The following is a 20,845-nucleotide window of genomic DNA, read 5'->3' on the forward strand; positions in this document are numbered from 1 at the left end:
AGTATGTTTCGTTTTCTTTTTTCCTCTCTTCTGTTAAGCTTGATTTCTTTTCATTACCCTGTCCTCCAGGTTGCTGATTCATTCCTCTGCTTCCTATAGTCTACCCTTCATTCCATCCATGTATTTTTAATTTCATGTATTGAACTTTTCTTCTCTGATTGGTTCTTTTTTTATGTTTTCTCTCTCTTTGTTGAGGGTCTCATTGAAGTCTTCCTCTATTATCTCAAGTCAAGTGAGTATATGACAATTACTTTAAATTGTCTATCAGGGAGGAGTTAAGATGTAAAAATGGTGGGGGGACTTTGAGCTTGCCTCATTCCTTGAACACAGCTAGATGAATATCAAATCACTTTTGAGTACACAAGGAATTGATCTGGGGACTGAGAGAGCAAAATTGCAGAAGTGGAGGTAGAAAAGTGGCCACATCATGAAAGGTAAAAACTGCAAAGAGTTGATCTGGGGACAAAAGAACTGTGGGTGTTGCAAAGGGAGGGAGCCTTAATCATGGAGAGAGGAGAGAGCTGAGAGAGAGTGTGAAGGACAGAGAGAGAGAAAGTTGAAGGTGCCCGTAGGGAATTTCACAGTAAGAACCCTTCCCCAAAACCATCGACTGGAAAAAGAAGAGGGGTTGACCATCGCAAATTTTGATAAGAGTGGAGTGTAGAGTCTAAAGTTTTGGAGGTCCACACCATCTCCAGTGTCCTGCCTGGTGGGTTTGGTGGTGCCCCAGTGAGTAAAGAAGGCAAAGAAACCAGAAATGGTCAGCATAGTCTGAGTATCCCCTTGGTTATAAACAGCTCCCCTGCTTGGAGTGCCTTTAAGAGAAGTGGCACAGTATCTCTGGGGAGAAAAACCTGGTGGGCACCAATGTGCTGCCCTATTTACTGGCATAGGAGCACAGACCCCACCTAAGGGTAGCAAACCTTGGTGCCAGATTTTGGCTGAGCTTTACCATAAATCCTGAAATGCTGCACAGTCATGCAACTGATCTCTGGGACAAACTGTCAAACAGCAAAAGCACAACAGACTCTCTTCCACAAGATTACCACAAGTCCACAATCTCTAAACATTGGAGTTTTAAAACTCAGCTGTGTGTCTTATATAAAACACGGGATGGGACACCTTGGTGGCTCAGTTGGTTAAGCATCTGACTTCAGCTCTGGTCATGATCTCATGGTTGCTGTGTTCAAGCCCAGCATCAGGCTCTCTACTGTCAGCATGGTGCCTGCTTCAGATCCTCTGTGACCCCTCTCACTGACCCTCTCCACTGTCTTTCTCTCTGCCTATCAAAAATAAATAAACATTTATTTAAAAAAAAAAAGTGTGCTGCCTGGTAGACAGACAGCTCTGACACAGGCAGCGTGAAGGCAGGCATCTGGAAGAAGCGAGGGACACAAGAGTGGTGATTATTTGCACTTTTGTTAAGGCTTCCCAAAGAGTGGCAGGCACCAACTTCTCACTCTAGAGATGAGAGTGGTGCCATTCACCCCCCTTCTGCACTGTTTAACCTCAATAAGCAAAAAAGTGCCACCCAGTAGAGGCTGGAGCCTCTTACACCAAGCTCCACCCTCCTGTATGGAGCAGGTGCATTCTCCACTAGGGTAAGTTCGCCTGAGAACCAGCACAGATGACCTGTTCCCAGAAGCCTCTCACATACCAAGTCTGCTGATCATAGAGTGCTGCGAAGCATCTGCTCTAGAGGAAATTGAATCTAGCTTCCTTTTTATTTATTTATTTATTTATTTATTTATTTATTTCTCTTATTTTTGAATAAGACTTCTTTTATTTTTTTATGAATATAATTCATTGTCAAATTGGCTTACATACGACACCCAGGGCTCATCCCAAGCCCAGCAATTAATTTTATGACTATTATTCTAAATTCACTTTATTATTCTAAATTCTAAATTTAGAATTTATATAATAAATAAATAAAGAATATTTAATAAATATAGTTTTTATATTTATATTTATATATAATAAATATAGTTTTTATAAATATATATATAATAAATATATATTATATATTATAATATAATATATAATATATAATATAATTATAATAATATATAATAATATAATATAATATAATATAATATAATATAATAAATATATATAATAAATATAGTTTTTATAAATATATTTAATAAATATAGTTCTAATAAATAAAGAATATTCTAAATTCACTATATTATTTAAATCCTTTTTAATCAGTTCATTAGCTGTTGTTATTCCCTGGAGATTCTTCTGAGGGGAATTCTTCCGTTTGGTCATTTTGGATAGTCCCTGGAGTGGTGAGGACCTGCAGGGCACTTCCCCCGTGCTGTGGTGTATAACTGGAGTTGGTGGGCGGGGCCGCAGTCTGACCTGATGTCTGCCCCCAGCCCACCGCTGGGGCCACAGTCAGACTGGTGTGTGCCTTCTCTTCCCCTCTCCTAGGGGCAGGATTCACTGTGGGGTGGCGTGGCCCGTCTGGGCTACTTGCACCCTGCCAGGCTTGTGGTGCTGGGGATCTGGCGTATTAGCTGGGGTGGGTAGGCGAGGTGCACGGGGGCAGGAGGGGCAGGCTTAGCTTGCTTCTCCTTAGGTGATTCACTTCAGGAGGGGCCCTGTGGCAGTGGGAGGGAGTCAGACCCGCTGCCGGAGGGGTGGCTCAGCGGAAGCACAGAGTTGGGTGTTTGCGTGGAGCGAGCAAGTTCCCTGGCAGGAACTGGTTCCCTTTGGGATTTTGGCTGGGGGATGGGCAGGGGAGATGGCACTGGCAAGCGCCTGTGTTCCCCACCAAACTGAGCTCTGTCATCCAGGGGCTCAGCAGCTCTCCCTCCCTTTGTCCTCCAGCCTTCCCGCTTTCCGAGGAGAGCTGTTAGCTTATGACCTCCCAGATGCTAAGTTGCGCTTGCTGTGGGAACACACTCCATCCGGCCAGGGCTTATCCCAACAAGTGCCCTCCTCAATGCCCATCACCCACTTTCCCCTCTCCCCCACCCCCCCATCCACCCTCAGTTTGTTCTCTGTATTTAAGAGTCTCTTGTAGTTTGCCTCCCTCCCTCTCTGTTTGTAACTATTTTTTCCCCTTTCCTCTCCCATGGTCTTCTGTTAAGTTTCTCCAGTTCCACATATGAGTGAAAACATATGATATATGTCCTTCTCTGCCTGACTTATTTCACTCAGCATAATACCTTCCAGTTTATCCACGTTGCTACAAATGGCAGGATTTCATTCTTTCTCATTGCCAAGTAGTATTCCATTGTATATATAAACCACATCTCTTTATCCATTCGTCAATTGATGGACATTTAGGCTCTTTCCATAACTTGGTTATTGTTGAAAGTGCTGCTGTAAACATTGGGATACGAGTGTCCCTATGCATCAGCACTCCTGTATCCCTTGGGTAAATTCCTAGCAGGATAAATTCCTATTGCTGGGCCATAGAGTAGTTCTATTTTCATTTTTTTGAGGAACCTCCACACTGTTTTCCAGAGCAGCTGCACCAGTTTGCATTCCCACCAAGAGTGCAAGAGGGTTCCTGTTTCTCCACATCCTCTCCAGCATCTATAGTCTCCTGACTTGTTCATTTTAGCCACTCTGACCAGTGTGAGGTGGTATCTCAGTGAGAATTTGATTTGTATTTCCCTGATGAAGAGTGACGTTGAGCATCATTTCATGTGCCTGTTGGCCATCTGGATGTGTTCTTTGGAAAAGTGTCTAGTCATGTCTTTGGTGCATTTCTTTGTGTCTTCTTCAATTTCCTTCATAAGCTTTCTATAGTTTTCAGCATACAGATCTTTTACATCTTTGGTTAGGTTTATTCATAGGTATTTTATGGCTGTTGGTGCAATTGTTGTAAATGGGATCAGTTTATTTCTCTTTCTGTTGCTCATTATTGGTGTATAAAAATGCAGCCAATTTCTGTACATTGATTTTGTATGCTGTGACTTTGCTGAATTCATGTATCAGGTTCTAGGAGTATTTTTGTGGAGGCTTTCAGGTTTTCCATGTACAGTATCATGTCATTTGCAAAGAGTGAAAGTTTGACTTCTTTGCCAATTCTGATGCCTTTTATTTCATTTTGTGTCTGACTGCTGATGCTAGCTAGGACTTCCAACACTAGGTTAAACAACAGTGGTGAGAGTGGACATCCTTGTCGTGTTCCTGATCTCCGGGAGAAAGCTCTGTTCTTCCCCATTGAGGATGATATTAGCTGTGGGCTTTTCATATATGGCTTTTTAAAGTATTTTTTAAGTATTTTTTAAGATATTTAAGTATGTTCCTTCTATCCCAACTTTCTTAAAGGTTTTTATTAAGAAAGATGTTTTGTCAAATGTTTTTCTACATCTATTGACAGGATCATATGGTTCTTATCCCTTCTTTTATTAATGTGATGTATTAATTTGCAAATATTGATTTGCAAATATTGAACCAGCCCTGTAGCCCAGGAATGAATCCCACTTGATCATGGTGAATAATTCTTTTTACATGCGGTTGAATTCAATTTGCTAGTATCTTGTTGAGAATTTTTGCATCCATGTTTATCTTTTAAAAAGCATTCTTTTAAAAACCAGACACCCATAGAATCCAGCTTCCCTTTTTATTATTATTAATTATTATCATCATTATTATTATTTGGATCTGGCTTATTTAGCAAGCAGACCAAAACACATGTAGAGTCTCATTTCCTTTCATATTTTATTTTTGGAATTTTTCTTAATACAGCCATTACTCACAGAAGCAGAAATACTATATTCTTCATTAACAAAAAAAAACAGTGACCCCGACTAAATGACAAGATGGAGGAATTCACCCCAAAAGAAAGAACAGGAAGAAGTTACAGCTGAGTATTAAATCAATACAGATACAAGTAAGTCGTTGGAACAAGAATTTAAAACAATAATCATAAAAATTCTGCCTGGGCTTGAGAAATTATAGATGACACCAGAGAGTCCCTTACTGCAGAGATAAAAGAACTAAAATCTATTTAGGAGGAAATTTTTAAATGCTATAACTGAGATGTGAAGCTAAATGGATGCAATGACAATGAGGATAGATGATGCAGAGGAAGAAATAAGCAAAATAGAAGATAAAATTATGGGAAATAATGAAGCTGAAAGAAAGTGGGAAATAAAGGTATAATATCACAAATGTATACTTAGAGATCTCAGGAACTCCTTAAAGCATAATAACATTCATATCATAAGAGTCCCAGAAGATGAGAAAAAAAATGAGCACAAGGTTTATTTGACCAAATTATAGCTGAAAAATTCCCTAATCTAGTGGAGGAAATAGACATTAAAATTCAAGAAGTACAGGGAATTCCCATTAAATTCAACAAACCTGGTCATCACCAAGACATAGTCAAACTTACAGAATACACAGATAATAAAAGAATCCTAAAAGAAGCAAGAGAAAAAAAAACTCCTTAACCTATAAGGAAAAGAGAGTAGGTTTGTAGCAGATCTGTACACACAAATGTGGTGGGCCAGAAGAGAGTGGCAGGATATATTCAATGTGCTGAATCAGAAAAACACGCAGCCAAGAATACTTTATCTAGCAAGGCTGTGGTTCAGAATAGAAGGAGACATAAAGAGTTTCCCAGACAAACAAAGACTCAAAGATTCATGATCACTAAACCAGCCCTGCTAGAAATATTAAAGGAGACACTTAGAGTGGGGTGAAAGAGCAAGCAACAAAGACTAGAAAGGAACAGAGAACATCATCAGAAACACCAACTTTATAGATAACACAATGGCACTAAATTCATACCTATCAATAATTACTATGAATGTAAATAGAATAATGTTCCAATAAAAAGACATAGGTTATCAGAATGGATACAAAACAAGACCTATTTATATGCTGCCTATAAGAGACTCATTTAAGACCTAAAGACACCTGCAGATTTGTCACAGACTTTGAGTCTGGAGTTCTCTCTTGTCCAGCAGGAGAGCGGATACAGATTTGAATATGAGAGAGGCTAATGTCCAGGAGGAGAAAAGAGCCCCAAGTAAGGGTCCTTGCTCCATAGTTAGTAGGATCAGAAGACTTACATACATCATGGATGTGCAGAAAGAGACAATAAAACACTGATCATTAACTCGTGTGTGAGAGAAAGGGGGTCTCAAAGCTATGCAGTGTTAGGGGTTAGGGTCAATACAAATCAAAGTCCCAGCACCAAGCACATAGCCATTTACCACAGGCACCAGACACTGTGTCTACTTATCTTAACTTTTCTAAGGGCGAAGACATATAGAGCATGCTACCTCAGGTTTAACAAGGCATTTTTCTTGCTAACTGGTTCTGGTCGCTAACTGTTTTTGCCCTGCTGCGGTGGTTTTCTGCCTCTACCTGCTCTCGGTCACTTTTGTCCTGTGGAGGGGCTTTCCTTTCCATGCTTTGTTCTACACTAGGGTGCTTTTGCCCTGTGGCAGCTTTCTGCCTAAGCCTGGTTAACCCATTAGTGCAAGCTCAGAGAACTCTTAAACTTATTCCCCACACAGATTGAAAGTGAGGGAATGGAGAATCATCTATCATATAAATGAATGTCAAACGAAAGCCTGAGTAGCCATACTTATACCAGACAAACTAGATTTTAAACCAAAGACTGTAACAAGAGATGAGGAAGAGCATTATATCATATATAAGAGGGTCTATCCATCAAGAAGATCTAATTTAAATATTTATGCCTCCAACTTGGAAGACCCAAATGTATAAGTCAATTAATGACAAACATAAAGAAACTCACTGATAATAATATAATAATAGGAGACAGTAACACCCCACTTACAACAATGGACAGATCATCTAAGCAAAAATTCAACAAGGAAACAATGGCTTTGAACGACACACTGGACCAGATGGACTTAACAAATGTATTCAGAATATTCCATCCTACAGCAGCAGAACACACATTCTTTTCAAGGGTACAGAGTACCTTTCCAGAATAGATCACATGCTGTCACAAATCAGCCTTCAACAAGTACAAAGTATTGAGACCATGCATATTTTTAGACCCCAACGCTATTAAACTTGAAGTCAACCACAAGAAAAATTTTCTTAAGATCACAAAAACATGGAGAATAAATAATATCCCACTAAAAACAAATGGGTTTTCCAGGAAATTAAAGATAAAAGAAATACATGGAGCAAATGAAAATGAAAACATAACAGTCCAAAACCTTTGAGATGCAACAATGGTGGTCCTAGAATGAAGTATATTAAATACAGGCCTATGTCAAGAAGTAAGAAAATACTCAAATACACAACTTAATCTTACATCTAAGAGAGCTAGAAAAGGAGTAGCAAATAAAGCCTAAAGCCAGCAGAAAAAAAGGAAATAAAAAATATTAGAGCAGAACCAAACAAAAAAAAACACAGATAGAACAAATCAACAAAACTATGAGATGGTCCTTTGAAAGAATTAGTAAAATTGATAAACCTTAGCCAGACAGAAAGGACCCAAATAAATAAAATCTGAAAGAGGAGAGATCACAACCAACATCACAGAAATACAAACAGTTTTAAGAAACTGAGGCACCTGGGTGGCTCAGTTGGTTAAGCGTCCGACTTCACCTCAGGTCATGATCTCATGGTTTGTCGGTTCAAGCCCCGTGTCAGGCTCTGTGCTGACAGCTAGAGCCTGGAACCTGCTTTGGATTCTCTCTCTCTCTCTCTCTCTCTCTGCTCCTCTCTTGTTCACGCTCTCTCTCTCTCAAAAATAAATAAACATTAAAAATTTTTAAAAAAGAAACTATTATGAAAAATTATATGCTAACAAACTGGGTAATCCTAAAGTAATGGAAAATTTCTAGAAACATACAAACCAGCAAAAGTGAGACAGGAAGAAATAGAAACATTGAACAGACCCATAACCAATAAAGAAATTGAATCATTAATAAAAATCTTTCAACAAACCAAGGTCCAGGGCCAAATGGTTTCCCAGGGAATTTCTAGCAGACAATTAAAGCAGAGTTAATATCTATTATCTCAAACTGTTCCAAAAATTAGAAATGGAAAGAAAACTTCCAAACTCATTCTACAAAGCCAGAATTACCTGGACTCCAAAACCAGACAAAGACCCCACTAAATAAGGAGAATTACAGGTCAAGATCCCTGATGAACATGGATTCAAAAATTCTCAACAAGATAATATCAAATCAAATACAACAGTACATTAAAAGAATTATTAACCACTATCAAGTGGGATTTATTCCTGAGTTTCAGGGCTGGTTCAATATTCACAAATCAATCAATGTGATACAGCACATTAATGGAAAAAAGGGTAAGAACCATACAATCGTCTCAATAGATGCAGTAAAAGCATTTGACAAATTGCAACATCCATTCATGATAACAACCTTCAAAAAAGTAGTGATAGAGGGAACATACCTCAACATCATAAAGGCCGTATATCAAAGACCCATAGCTAATATCATCCACAGTGGGGAAAAACTAAGAACTTTTCCTCTACGGTCAGGTTCAAGATAGGGATATCCACCCTCACCATTACAATTTAATCTAGTAGTGGAAGTCTTATCCTCAGCAATCAGACAACAACAGAAAAATAATAATAAAAGGCATCTAAATCATCCAGAAAAAAGTCCAACTGTCACTATTTGCAGACTACGTGATACTCCATGTAAAAAAAAAAACCCAAAAGACTCCACCAAAAATTTGCTAGAACTGATACATGAATTCAGCAAAGCTCCAGGATATAAAGTCAATGTACAGAAATATGATGCATTTCTATATTCCAATAACAAAGCACAGAAATAGAAATCAAGGAATTGATCCCATTTACAATTGCACCAAAACCCATAAGATACCTAAGAATAAACCTAACAAAAGAGGTAAACAATCTGTTCTCTAAAAACAATAGAACACTTATAAAAGATTGAACAGGGCACAAATAAATAGGGAAATATTTCATACTCATGCATTAGAAGAACAAACATTTTTTAAATGTCTATACCACCCAAAGCAATCTACATATTTCATGCAATCCCTATCAAAATACCACCAGCATTTTTCACAGAGCTGGAACAATCAATCTTAACATGTGTGTGGAACCACAAAAGACCCTGAATAGCCAAAATACTTTTGAAAAAGAAAAGCAAACTGGAGGCATCATGACATTGAACTTCAAACTATATTTACAAATCTGTAGTCATCAAGACAGGAAGCTACTGGCATGAAAACAGACACATAGATCAATGGAACAATTAGAAAACCCACAACTATATGGTCAACTAAAGTTCAACAGAGCAAGAAGGAATATCCAATGGAAAAATGTCTCTTCAACACACACTGTTGGGAAAACAGGACAGCAACATGTAGAACAATGATACTGAACCACTTTCTTACACCATACGTAAAAATAAATTTGAAATGGATGAAACACCCAAATTTAGGAGAAGAAACTATCACATGCTAGAGAAGAACACAGGCAGCAATCTCTTTGACATTGGTTATAGCAACTTCTTACTAGACATGTTGCTGGAGGCAAGGGAAACAAAAGCTAACATAAACTATTGGGACTTGATCAAGATAAGAAGTTTCTGTACACTCAAGGAAACTATCAACTAAAACTGAGAGCAGCCTAAGGAATGGTGCTGATGTCCAGCCCCAGCAGGTCCAGGGGTTCCCGAAGGATGAACGGCATTGGCAAAAATAACAAATGGACACAGACAACAGCAGTGGGTTAGACTGGCCACTTTATTGTGGCAAACGTGGCATCATATTTGTTAGCAATTTCCTTGTAGCGTGCGTCATCTGTGTTTCTCGACATTACCTAATTCTAAAAGTGTTCCTTTATATAATCACCCATTAAGGAATAACATAGTTATTTTCTTGAAATATTCCCTCCCGCCCTCTGCTTATTGATTGATTTCTTCATACTACTTTCATTATGTATCTACGTTTATTTATAGTTTATAAAGTGTTTGCTTCACTATTTTCATGAAAGGTCATCTAGCTCTCAACACCTCAAGTGGAACATTTACAGGGACATGACTTCTTAATTGTTCCTTTGAACCATTTGCGGTACAAGGAACAAAAGTATTCGCTTTGGTCTGGGGTGCCAGGAGGAAACCAAGAGGGCCCTGGGAACCCACATTTCATGTGCTCCCAGAGAGACAATGTATATCTAGGAACTAATGAACCATTCTGTACCTTAACCCACCAGGTCCAGTTATGCTCTGGAATGCCTCCTGGGGGCCAAGTGGTTCTAGGGGTTGGAGTAACTTGTATCCATAGATACATTCCTTTGTTGCCGGATTGGGGTTTCAAACCCATTTGCCCCCCTCCTTGGCTGGGAAATATATGGCTCTATCCTTCCTTTAGATAGGGGATGGGCAGGCGGGGGTGGCACTGACTAGATATAAGGTTTCATTATCCGTCTTCGGATTCTCATGGTTTTTCCCTCATCCCCAGAAAATATCCCCGAGTTTGCCCCCAAGGCTTTATTTTGAATCATCAATGCCAATTGGACCATGGGGATGGCCATGATGAGTAACAGGAGGGATACCAGTAGCTTCCCGTTTGGAGGGTTGCTGTGCGTTGCCCTTCCACCAACCACCTGGGTTGTGCCATCAGGAAAGCTGGATGGGTTGGCTCCTGGCAGAATGGGAGAAGATATTTGCAAATGACATAACTGATAAAGGGTTAGTATCCAAAATCTATAAAGAACTTATCAAACTAAACACCCAAGAAACAAATAATTCAGTTAAGAAATGGAAAAGGCATGAATAGTCATTTTTCCAAAGAAGACATCCAGATATCTAACAGACACATGAAAAGGTGCTCAAAGTCACTCATCATCAGGGAAATATGAATCAAAATACCTCACAGCTACCAGAATGACTAAAATTAATAACACAGGAAACAACAGATGTTGGCAAGGATGAAGAGAAAGGGGAACCCTCTGACACTGTTGATGGGAACGCAAAATGGCCCACACTATGGAAAACAGTGTGGAGGTTTCTCAAAAAGTTAACAATAGAACTACGCTATGATCCAGCAATTGTGCAACTAGGTATTTACCCAAAGGATACAAAAATACAGATTCAAAGGGGTACATGCACCCCGATATTTATAGCAGCATTTTCAACAGTAGCCAAACTGAGGAAAGAGCCCAAATATCCATTGACTGATGAATGGATAAAGAAGACGTGGTGTGTGTGTAACATGGGTGGAGCTAGGGCGTATTATGCTAAGCGAATAAGTCAGGCAGAGAAAGACAAATACCATCTGATTTCACTCATATGTGGAATGTAGGAAACAAAACACAATAACTTATGGGAGGGAGACAAAGGAGAGAGAGAAGGAGGCAAACGGTAAGAGCCTCTTAACGAGAGAACAAACTGAGGGATGGTGGAGGGCGGTGGATGGGGGGATGGGCTAATTGGGTGATGAGTATTAAGGAGGGCACTTGTTGTGATGAGCACTGGGTATTGTGTATAAGGATGCATCACTAAATTCTACTACTGAAACCAATGTGATGCCATATGTTAACTAACTACAATTTAAATAAAAATTTGGAGAAAAAAATAAAGAAATAAAATCTCTATCAGGCATATCATTTCTCTCCTTTTCACTTACCGCTCTTGCTGTTATGTTGTACTGTTCTTTCATTTGGGGACATATTCCTCTGTCCCCTCATTTTCTCCAAGTCCCTGGGTCTGTCTCTGTGTGATAGGAAAGTTAACTATGTCTCCTGCTCCTGAAAGGAGTGGCCTTATGAAGAAAAGTTCCTGTTGTGACCCGCAGCGTAGTGTCCCTGTTCACCAGGACCTGGTACTTCAGGGGTGTCTCTCTCGTGTGTGTGCATGTGCCCTGCTGTGGTGGATGATCTACTTTGTCCTTCAGTCAGTCATCTGCAATAGCTGTCCTTGCCTGTTGTGTGCAGGGTTTGGTCCCTGTGTTGTTAGTGAGCCATTCTGGGGCCGCCTTGGGCTCATGTGGCGCATGCAGCATTTTGGAAGGAAAATGCAGAATTGATCAAGAACACATGAATTGAAACAGATTATGAAAATTAATATTTTATTTACATTGATCCATGTTTAAATACTTTTAATTGTTGTCCAATATATTCTGGGTTTTTTTAATGTTTATTATTTTTGAGAGAGAGGGACAGAGCGTGAGAGGAAGAGGGCCAGAGAGAGAGGGAGACACAGAATATGAAGCAGGCTTCAGGCAATGAGTGAGGTCAGCACAGAGCCCGATGCAGGGTTCAAACCCACAAACCATGAGATCATGACCTGAGCCAAAGTCCAATACGCAACTGACTGGGCCACCCAGGTGCCCCACTCCGTTTCTTTTAAAAACATAAAATGAAGTACCATTTGATGTTCAGTGTGTGTGTTCATGGTGACATGAGGCCCACAATCCCACTAGTTAGCACAGCCACCACCTCACGTCTGGATCCTCTGCTCTTTCTATTCTTTTCTTTTTCATTCTTGTGTTGAGAACACTTTAGATCCTACTTTCCAGGAAAATTTCATGTATACAATTTCTCTGCCTTCTTGCATGAAGGTATTATCCTCAGCCTTGCTTCTCATATGCTGAAAAATGGATCATAGTTTCACACTTCATACCCCAACCTTCTTATCCAGGACAAGAGAGACCATCTCATTGCCTGCCATTGACCACAAGAATCAGAACACCTGTAACCTGAGCCACCTGGAGCCAGTGCCCATCACTCTGGGCAAGGATAAGTGGCTTCTGTCTGATGATTGGCCAAACTGGAAGTTACATGTCCATCTTTCTCCCGTCACATTGTCAAGGATGCTTTCTCCTGATGGACTCGGGCTGATAAGAGTTCAGGGCTACACATGAGAGTGGAGTCAACCAGCCAAAAGCCACAAGGTGGCCATACGAGGGTGACAAAGTAGACTAGACCCTAGAGAAGTAGGCCAACAGTCCAATCTAGAAGAGAAGTTTGGAGAAGTCCCATGATTTTCTCTCTCCCTACCAATGTTTTTCACCTTTGCCACCTCTCCCATCTTAAGATTATTATTCCAGAAATGTCCACATGTGCAACGGTGGGAGCCTGCACTTGGGTCCCTCTGAATGTTCTTCTGCCCTGAGCCTCTCCTCTCAGACCCTGAACAAATTACAGCTAAGTCCCTTTCCCCTAAGTAAACCCAGAAAATTCCTGTACTAAGAAACTATTTAGAAACAACAATTAAAATCTTAAAAAATCAAGAAAGCAAAATTTTCAAACCCCAAAGACTATGACCTTTTCTTCCCACTACCTTATACTCCAAATGTCCCTGCTGCATGGTCAGGGCTTGAGAAAGGTTTATTGAGTGAATTAATGAAATCTATAGTAACTAAAGTCTATCCATGGATGTTTCCACTGCTTTTGGGGTCATAAGTCACAAGTGTTCATGTTCATTATTCACGGAGTCTGTCTGTACAGATTGGTCTACCTACTGGCATTGATATGTAACCCCAGACACATGTGCTTATTGCTGTTCATGGACACATAGAGTGGCCAACATGTGTCACACACCCCACATGTTCCCTGGTGAGGCTGAACCAGGTACCGCTCTGCCTTCCTGTGTGAATTCCCACACTGCAAACATGTGCCCATTCATGATCCATTTGGTACCACACTTTCCTCACTTACATGCTCTTTCTTGGTGATTTTGTATTTAAAATGACCCTGAATCCCAGAGCTACAAGGAGCATGGGTGGCCCTAAGCACAGAAGGCAGGATGTGCCTCACAGACAAAAACACCTGTGCGGGTAAGGCTCACTCAGGCTCACAAGGCAGAGTTGTGGGCCATGAGGTCAGTGGCAATGAATCAACAATGCAAAAATCCAGGAAAATGAACAGGAAATTTGTGATGTCCATGTGGAGCCACTCCAGAAAGTACTAAAGTCATATTTAGGACACAATGATGACATAACAGTAAAGGAGCTATATTCATGGAGGCATGAGATGGTGACCATTTCTTGCTTGTTTCTAAGAGCATCATGGGCAGCAGAGCTGTGAGACTGAAAGCCAAAGACACTGGTGACCACTGGTGACCACAGTACCCAAGGCTAGAAATGTGAAACACTTCTGAGCTGGCATTTCAGTATTGGTAAATAAAGCATATATATATGCTGTCTTTAAACAAAAACACACGTGAAACAAGGCTGTGTATTCATCAAGGGGCAAAAGCTCCAAGATCTGTAACCCTGTATTTCCCCCAGGAATAACAGCTCATGTGGCTGACTCCATGCCCTCAGCGACTGTAACACAGCAGCCACGAATGTGAGGATGCTCTGTATGCCCTCTCCCTGCCAGACCCCCGTTCTTTCCTGAGCACAACACTCTTGTTCTCTTTTCTGGACCCACTCATTTCCCTCCAAGGACACACTGGCAGTGCTACCTCTCGGGCATCGTATTTTATGCACCTATAAATCCCCTGCTGATTTTCTTAAAAAGAAAATTGTGATGCAGTGAACCCCAAGCCCCTATATTGCCAACAAACCCCAAGGTGACGTCTCTGCTGCTGTCCTGAGGGCCTCAAACAGCCAGGACCTGCATCTGTCCTCCTCCTTTCATCCACAATAGGTCCACTCCAACAGGTGTCTGGTTTAAATAATAGAAATATCCACAGACAAAACTGTGTTCTCCTCAGGGGTTCAGAGATGTTACCAAGGAACCATGAAGGTATCAAGTCTCGAGGCAAAAATGAGAAGACCTTTCACAAAAAGAGCATCAAACATCTCAACTACCACAAACATGACAGGAATCACGAGAAAAAGAAAAAAGTATAAAATTGGCATAAATTCAACACAGGTATTTGTTGAGGACATATTCCATGCAGGTGAGACTCCTTGCCAAGGATACAAGGTTTTTTTTGTTTTTTTTTTTTGAGGATACAAGTATTAAAAAGACATGGACTTTGCCCACAAAATGTCTACAAATTAGAAGGGAAAATGGACCTAACTGCGTGGTCACAAAGGATGGGAAGGGAGGCATATATTTCCAAAAAGAAACTAAAGGTGGTGTGAAACTCTCACAAAGCACAGACTCCTTCCACTTGTGAATTGGGGAGGGCTCCCAGGAGGAAATGACATCTGTTGCCTGTGACCCAGGGAGGTACTCAGACTTCATTTTACTTTGAGAGAATTTTGAGATTTAAGTCCCAGAAAGAGGTGAGAACAACACATCCCACTAAATGACACTCAGCTGATATTGACAACTGATCATTGAGCAGAAAGGAAAGTTGAAAGTTGCACACAGAGACTTGCAAATCCATCACCACTGAGCTGGGCTTAGGTAAGTGCTGGAACCAGGGCTGCAGGGATCTTACTCCAAAGGAAGGCCAGTGCACTGATGTCTCCAGTGTGATTTCCTGGGAGGAACAGATTGGAAATGCTCTGCAGCAGGTGGAGGTGAGGACTTCAGGGGAAGGGGCATGGATTTGGAGGAGGGCTGAGGACAGACAGGAAGGTGGGGACACAGTTGGGAAAGAGCAGGAAGGTGGTTTCAGACTTACCAGCGCTTCCAGAGCCAGAATGCAAGACCTGCCAGAAGCACCAGGGGCACGACCACCGCCAGGAATACCAAGCCCACGGGGCGGTGCTGCTCTGTGGGTTTGGTGCACAGAGGGTGTCAATTCCCATCCACCCCGGGTTGACCTGCACCTACCTGGTCCTTTTTGCTCCCGTCACCCTCTGCCTCACCAACCACCCTTCCTCTTTCTCCTCTCCCATCCCTGCTCACAGATGGACCCTTCAACCAACCCTCTGCTTCCTGCTGTATCTACAGGACCCTAACACCCAGCTCTCCATTTCTTAGGTCACTAATTTTAGTCCTTTATGATCTGGAGTCCTTAGAATCCCAACTTTGTATCTATCTCTCCTGCACTGCTGGAGGACCACCCTTTCCCAGCTGGACACCAGCCCTTTCTCACCCCAGTAGAGGACAATATCCTGGCCTTCTAGACTGCTGTGTCTCACTCGGCAAGACAGGCCGGCTGCCTCCCTGGCTTCCACATTCAAGGACGTCTGAAGATACCATGTCCAGTCAGAATTGGGCAAAACGTCACCTCGTCGGGTGCCCTGTTGCTCCTGGTCACCCCGCATCCACATCACCCACACTGGCTTTGGGTAGAAGCCAGAGACGTGGCACACAAAGAGCAGATGGCCAGGCCCCTGACTCTGACTGGGGCCAGTGGACAGCCAGGCCTCTGGCCTCACTGCAGAGACAGGACAGGAATTCTCAGACGTAGAAGGTAGATCTTCACATCGCTTTAGATACACACGTCTTTCCACCTCTAGAAACCTGTCAGCATCATCCCCTCTCCTTCTTGGCACCTTCTCACCCTGAATTTGAGGAAATGTGGCAAATTTTTGAGTACAGAGAGAGAATGCTTGGAGGGAGGGAGCAGGACTGACCTTGTCGCTGCAGATCTGTCTTTCCTGCGTCAAGAAGACCCAAGAGGAAATGGGGACAGATGTCATTGATTTCTGCCTGTGTTCTTACATTGACCACATGGTACTGATTGAAGACTGTGCAGACCTGCTGAGCCCTCCTTCCTCCCTTTGGAGATGGCCACCATGACGTGTTCTGGAAGTTCATGAGATCTGATCCTTGATATGCAACCCGCGCAAATCCTACTGATGCTTCTCCAAGGTGCAGCTCACAGCCTCCTTCCAGCTGGACCTGAAAGGGATCTTGGAAAAGGGGGTATGAGATACAAGAAAGGGGGAGGGAAAGAGATGAGATGTGGTAAATGGAAGCCAGGGACAGTGGAAGCAGAAGGAGAAACTGAGGGTATCAGAAGGAACGGGAGATTTTGGTTTGAGTGAAGGCTTAGAGAGAGGGGAAATGGTGGTCGCTGGAGACAGAGGAAAAGGTGAATGACTGAGGAAGGAATAAATGTTGGAAGAGAGATGGGAAGGTGTGGGCAGAGGACAGGGAGGGGTCCTCAGAAGAGCTGGGATGAAACCGTCTGGGGTGAAAGGAGGGCAGGGAGTACTGAAACACACAGACAGAGGTCACTGAGGGGATTGAATGGAGAAAAAAGCACATTTCAAGGATCAGTCACAGAGTAAGGGAGAGGAGGATGTCTGGCTGCAGGCCAGGGAATGGGGTGGTCACTGCAGACATTACTGGAGGCCTCAGAGCACAGCCTGAGGTCAACGAGAGGAGGGGAAGGAGCAGAAGACATAAAGCTTTTCGAGAATCAGGGTCTGGCTTCTGCCCCGTGAACAGAGGGATGTGATTCAGTTTTACAATGGGGAGTCGAGAGGTTCAGCAGCCAGTGGAGGGTCTACCCAGGAGGAAGAAGGAACTCAAGGTTACACACACACCGACCACCTCCATCCCACCTGCCCTGAGGGACCTGAACTCACATTCAAGCTGCCATTGACTGACATGGTCCTGAAATACCTGAAGAAATCTAATGGAGTATGAATGGAATAACTTTTCTAGTTCAATGAGCCTCTCTTTGCTGAAGTTGCCCCTGGACCAAGGCCGCAGGAAAATGAAAGCTCCGGTCTTGCTGTCCCAGCCATGAGTCTGCAGCTGTCCCAGCCAAGCTGAACCCTGATTTTGTGTCCGGGCACGGTTGTAAAAAGATGAGGTCAGGATGATTCGAAAAGTGATTGGCTCCTGGAAGTCTGTGCCAGAAGAACAGATAGACTGAGAAAGAGGAAGGCAGAGGGAAGGAGAGAGAATCAGCAAAAGGGGCCAGGGAGGGGCACCAAAATCTGGAGGACAGGGAGCCGTAGTTCCCTCTGGAGACAAGTGCTGCCCCAGAGCCCCGAGCTTGGCACCCACCATTCAGAAGAGCACAAGGCCCTGGGGTCAGGGAGGCTCAGGGAGGAACCAGGTGGACATGCCTCACTCCCCAGGAATGTGCTGGGGAACCCACACCATGTGTGCACATGCGCACAGACACCAATGCACACACATACACACACGCTCAGAGTTACACGTGATATGCACACATATAGACACAGATGCAAACACAGACATACAGACACCCACCCACACACGTGCACACACGGCAGAAACACACAGAGATACACACACAGGCACATATACACACATACTCATACACATATACACACATGCACACATGTACACAACAACACATGTGCACACATGACACACATCACACAAATGTAGACAAACACTCTTGCACTGACCAGGCAGGGCCACATCCTCACCATCGTCACTGTTACCGCCTGGGACAAGAACCGTGAGCAACACCAGTTGCAACAACAGCATCTTATGTGCAGATGTTCTTTCTTTCTCTCCGAAAGTGGGTCTTTGGCATCTGTTCTCACAAACCTCCCCACACGCAGCCCCTCTCTTCTGACTTCCTTCTCAACACACACGCCTGCCCTGAGTCTCCCCGACAATGCAGATGGACTCCGCCCTCAACCCTGGACACCTACTCAGACTCTCACTTCCCCTCCGGGTCTGACCCTCCTCTCGGCTTCCAGCTTCTCCCTGTCACCAGCCTCCATCCTGCTCCCTGAGGCCCTGATTCAGGCCCTGTTCAGGCTGGGGAACAAGTCTCCTGTAGCATGGAAAAGGGACCCTACCTTCCATGCCTTTTCTCCTCATCCAGACAGTAACCCATGAAGACACACGGCTCCCCAGCACCCAACCCTGGACCCTGCTGTCACCCTGTCTCTCCAGTCCTTGGGACACTGCCCAAGAACTTCCTTCATGTCTCACCCTCACCCCAGCCCGTTCACATCTCTGATGTGTCACTGCTTGTGTTAAAAAATAAAATCAACCAGATAAATTTAAAGGTCACCCTCCAGTAATTGGGAAGAAGAGGGGGTCTGATCATGCAGATGACTTCCCCTCCTTGGGGGAGGGAGAGGGCTCATGTGACAGAGGACCTCATTTGTAAATTCCTCACTGATGCATGAAGACTTACATTTCTGGGGGAGGCTGGAACTGCACTTAGGTTAGGTATTAAACAAGGTTTGGGGAGTTGGCCTGGCCCAAACCGTCATTTTGAGCCCGTGGTCCTTTCCTTCCTTCCTTCCTTCCTTCCTTCCTTCCTTCCTTCCTTCCTTCTTTCTTTCTTTCTTTCTTTCTTTCTTTCTTTCTTTCTTTTTTTCTTTTTTAATTTACATCCAAGTTAGTTAGCATCTAGTGCAATAATGATTTCAGGAGTAGAATCCAGTGATTCATCCCCTGCATATAACACCCAGTGCTCATCCCAACAAGTGTCTTCCTTAATGTACCTTACCCATTTAGCCCGTCTCCCCACTCACAACCCTTCCAGAAATCCTCAGTTTGTTCTCCATATTTAAAAGTCTCTTATGTTTTGTCCCCCTCCTTGTTTTTATGTTATTTTTGCTTCCCTTCCCTTATGTCCATCTATTTTGTATCTTAAAGTCCTCATATGAGTGAAGTCATATGACATTTGTCTTTCTCTGACTAATTCTGCTTACCCTAATACCCTCTAGTTCCATCCACGTAGTTGCAAATGGCAAGATTTCATTCTTTTTGATTGCTAAGTAATACTCCATTGTGTGTGTGTGTGTGTGTGTGTGTGTGAGTGTGTGTGTGTGTGTGTTTGTGTGTGTATCTCACATCTTCTTTATCCATTCACCCATCGAAGGACATTTGGGCTCTTTCCATACTTTGGCTATTGCTGATAATGCTGCTATAAACATTAGGGTGCATGTGCCCCTTTGAAACAGCACACCTGTATCCCTTGGATAAATACCTAGTAGTTCCATCACTTGGTCGTAGGGTAGTTCTATTTTTAGTTTTCTGAGGAACCTCCATACTGTTTTCCAGAGTGGCTGCACCAGCCTGCATTCTCACCAACAATGCAAAAAAGATCCTCTTTCTCCACATCCTCACCAACAACTGTTGTTGCCCGAGTTGTCAATTTTAGCCATTCTGACAGGTGTGAGGTGGTATCTCCTTGTGGTTTTGATTTGTATTTCCCTGATGACGAGTGATGTTGAGCATTTTTTCATGTATGGGTTGGCCATCTGGATGTCTTCCTTGGAGAAGTGTCTGTTCATGTCTATTGCCCATTTCTTCACTGGATTATTTGTTTTTTGGGTGTTGAGTTTGATAAGTTCTTTATAGATTTTGGATCCTAACCCTTTTTCTGATATGTCATTCACAAGTACCTTCTCCCATTCCATTGGTTGCCTTTTAGTTTTGATGATTGTTTCCTTCACTATAGAGACTTTTTATTTTGATGAGGTCCCATAGTTCATTTTTTGCTTTTGTTTCCATTGCCTTCATAGACATGTTGAGTAAGAAGTTGCTGTAGCTGAGGTCAAAGAGGTTGCTGCCTGTTTTCTCCTTAGGATTTTGATGGTTTCCTGTCTTACATTTAGCTCTTTCATCAATTTTGGGTTTATTTTTGTGTATGGTGTAAGAAAGTGGTCCAGTTTCATTTTTCTGCATGTCTCTGTCCAGTATTCCCAGCACCATTTGCTGAAGAGACTGTCTTTATTCCATTGGATATTCTTTCCTGCTTTGTCAAAGATTAGTTGGCCATATGTTTGTGGGTCCATTTCTGGGTTCTCTATTCTGTTCCATTTCCCTGAGTGTCCTTTCTTGTGCCAGTACCATGCTGTCTTGATGATTATAGCTTTGTAATACAGCTTGAAGTCTGGGATTGTGATGCCTCCATCCTTGGTTTTCTTTTTCAAGATTGCTTTGGCTATTAGGGGTCTTTTCTGGTTTCATACAAATTTTAGAATTGTTTGTTCTAGCTCTGTGAAGAATGCTGGTGTTATTTTGATAGGGTTTGCATTAAATATGTAGATTGTTTGGGTAGTATCCACATTTTAACAATATTTGTTCTTCCAATCCATGAGCATGGAATATTTTTTCATTTTTTTCTGTGTC

At 42.4% G+C, this 20,845-nt stretch overlaps 1 protein-coding gene across 2 annotated transcripts in view; it reads right to left on the reverse strand.

Annotated features, from left to right (window-relative positions):
- Positions 1 to 18,459, reverse strand: part of LOC132677864 (T-cell surface glycoprotein CD1a-like) — a 50,709-nt gene extending 32,250 nt beyond the window's left edge. Inside the window, exons 1-6 of one of the 2 annotated variants that reach the window (XM_078440927.2) lie at positions 18,172 to 18,457; positions 17,353 to 17,619; positions 16,393 to 16,671; positions 15,909 to 16,193; positions 15,492 to 15,582; positions 14,757 to 15,347 (exon numbers count right to left, since the gene is read on the reverse strand). In XM_078440927.2, the coding sequence (XP_078297053.1) occupies positions 15,302 to 15,347; positions 15,492 to 15,582; positions 15,909 to 16,193; positions 16,393 to 16,671; positions 17,353 to 17,619; positions 18,172 to 18,232 (1,029 nt within the window). In that variant the 5' untranslated portion in view covers positions 18,233 to 18,457 and the 3' untranslated portion in view covers positions 14,757 to 15,301. Of the gene's footprint in view, positions 1 to 14,756; positions 15,348 to 15,491; positions 15,583 to 15,908; positions 16,194 to 16,392; positions 16,672 to 17,352; positions 17,620 to 18,171 lie in introns of those variants that run through there. The other variant, XM_078440925.2, reaches the window with a different exon arrangement.
- Between the last annotated feature and the right edge of the window lie 2,386 nt (positions 18,460 to 20,845).

The sequence above is a fragment of the Panthera onca genome, chromosome F1 (genome assembly GCF_046562875.1).
Source record: "Panthera onca isolate mPanOnc1 chromosome F1, mPanOnc1 haplotype 2, whole genome shotgun sequence".
Classification (NCBI taxonomy): Eukaryota; Metazoa; Chordata; class Mammalia; order Carnivora; family Felidae; genus Panthera; species Panthera onca.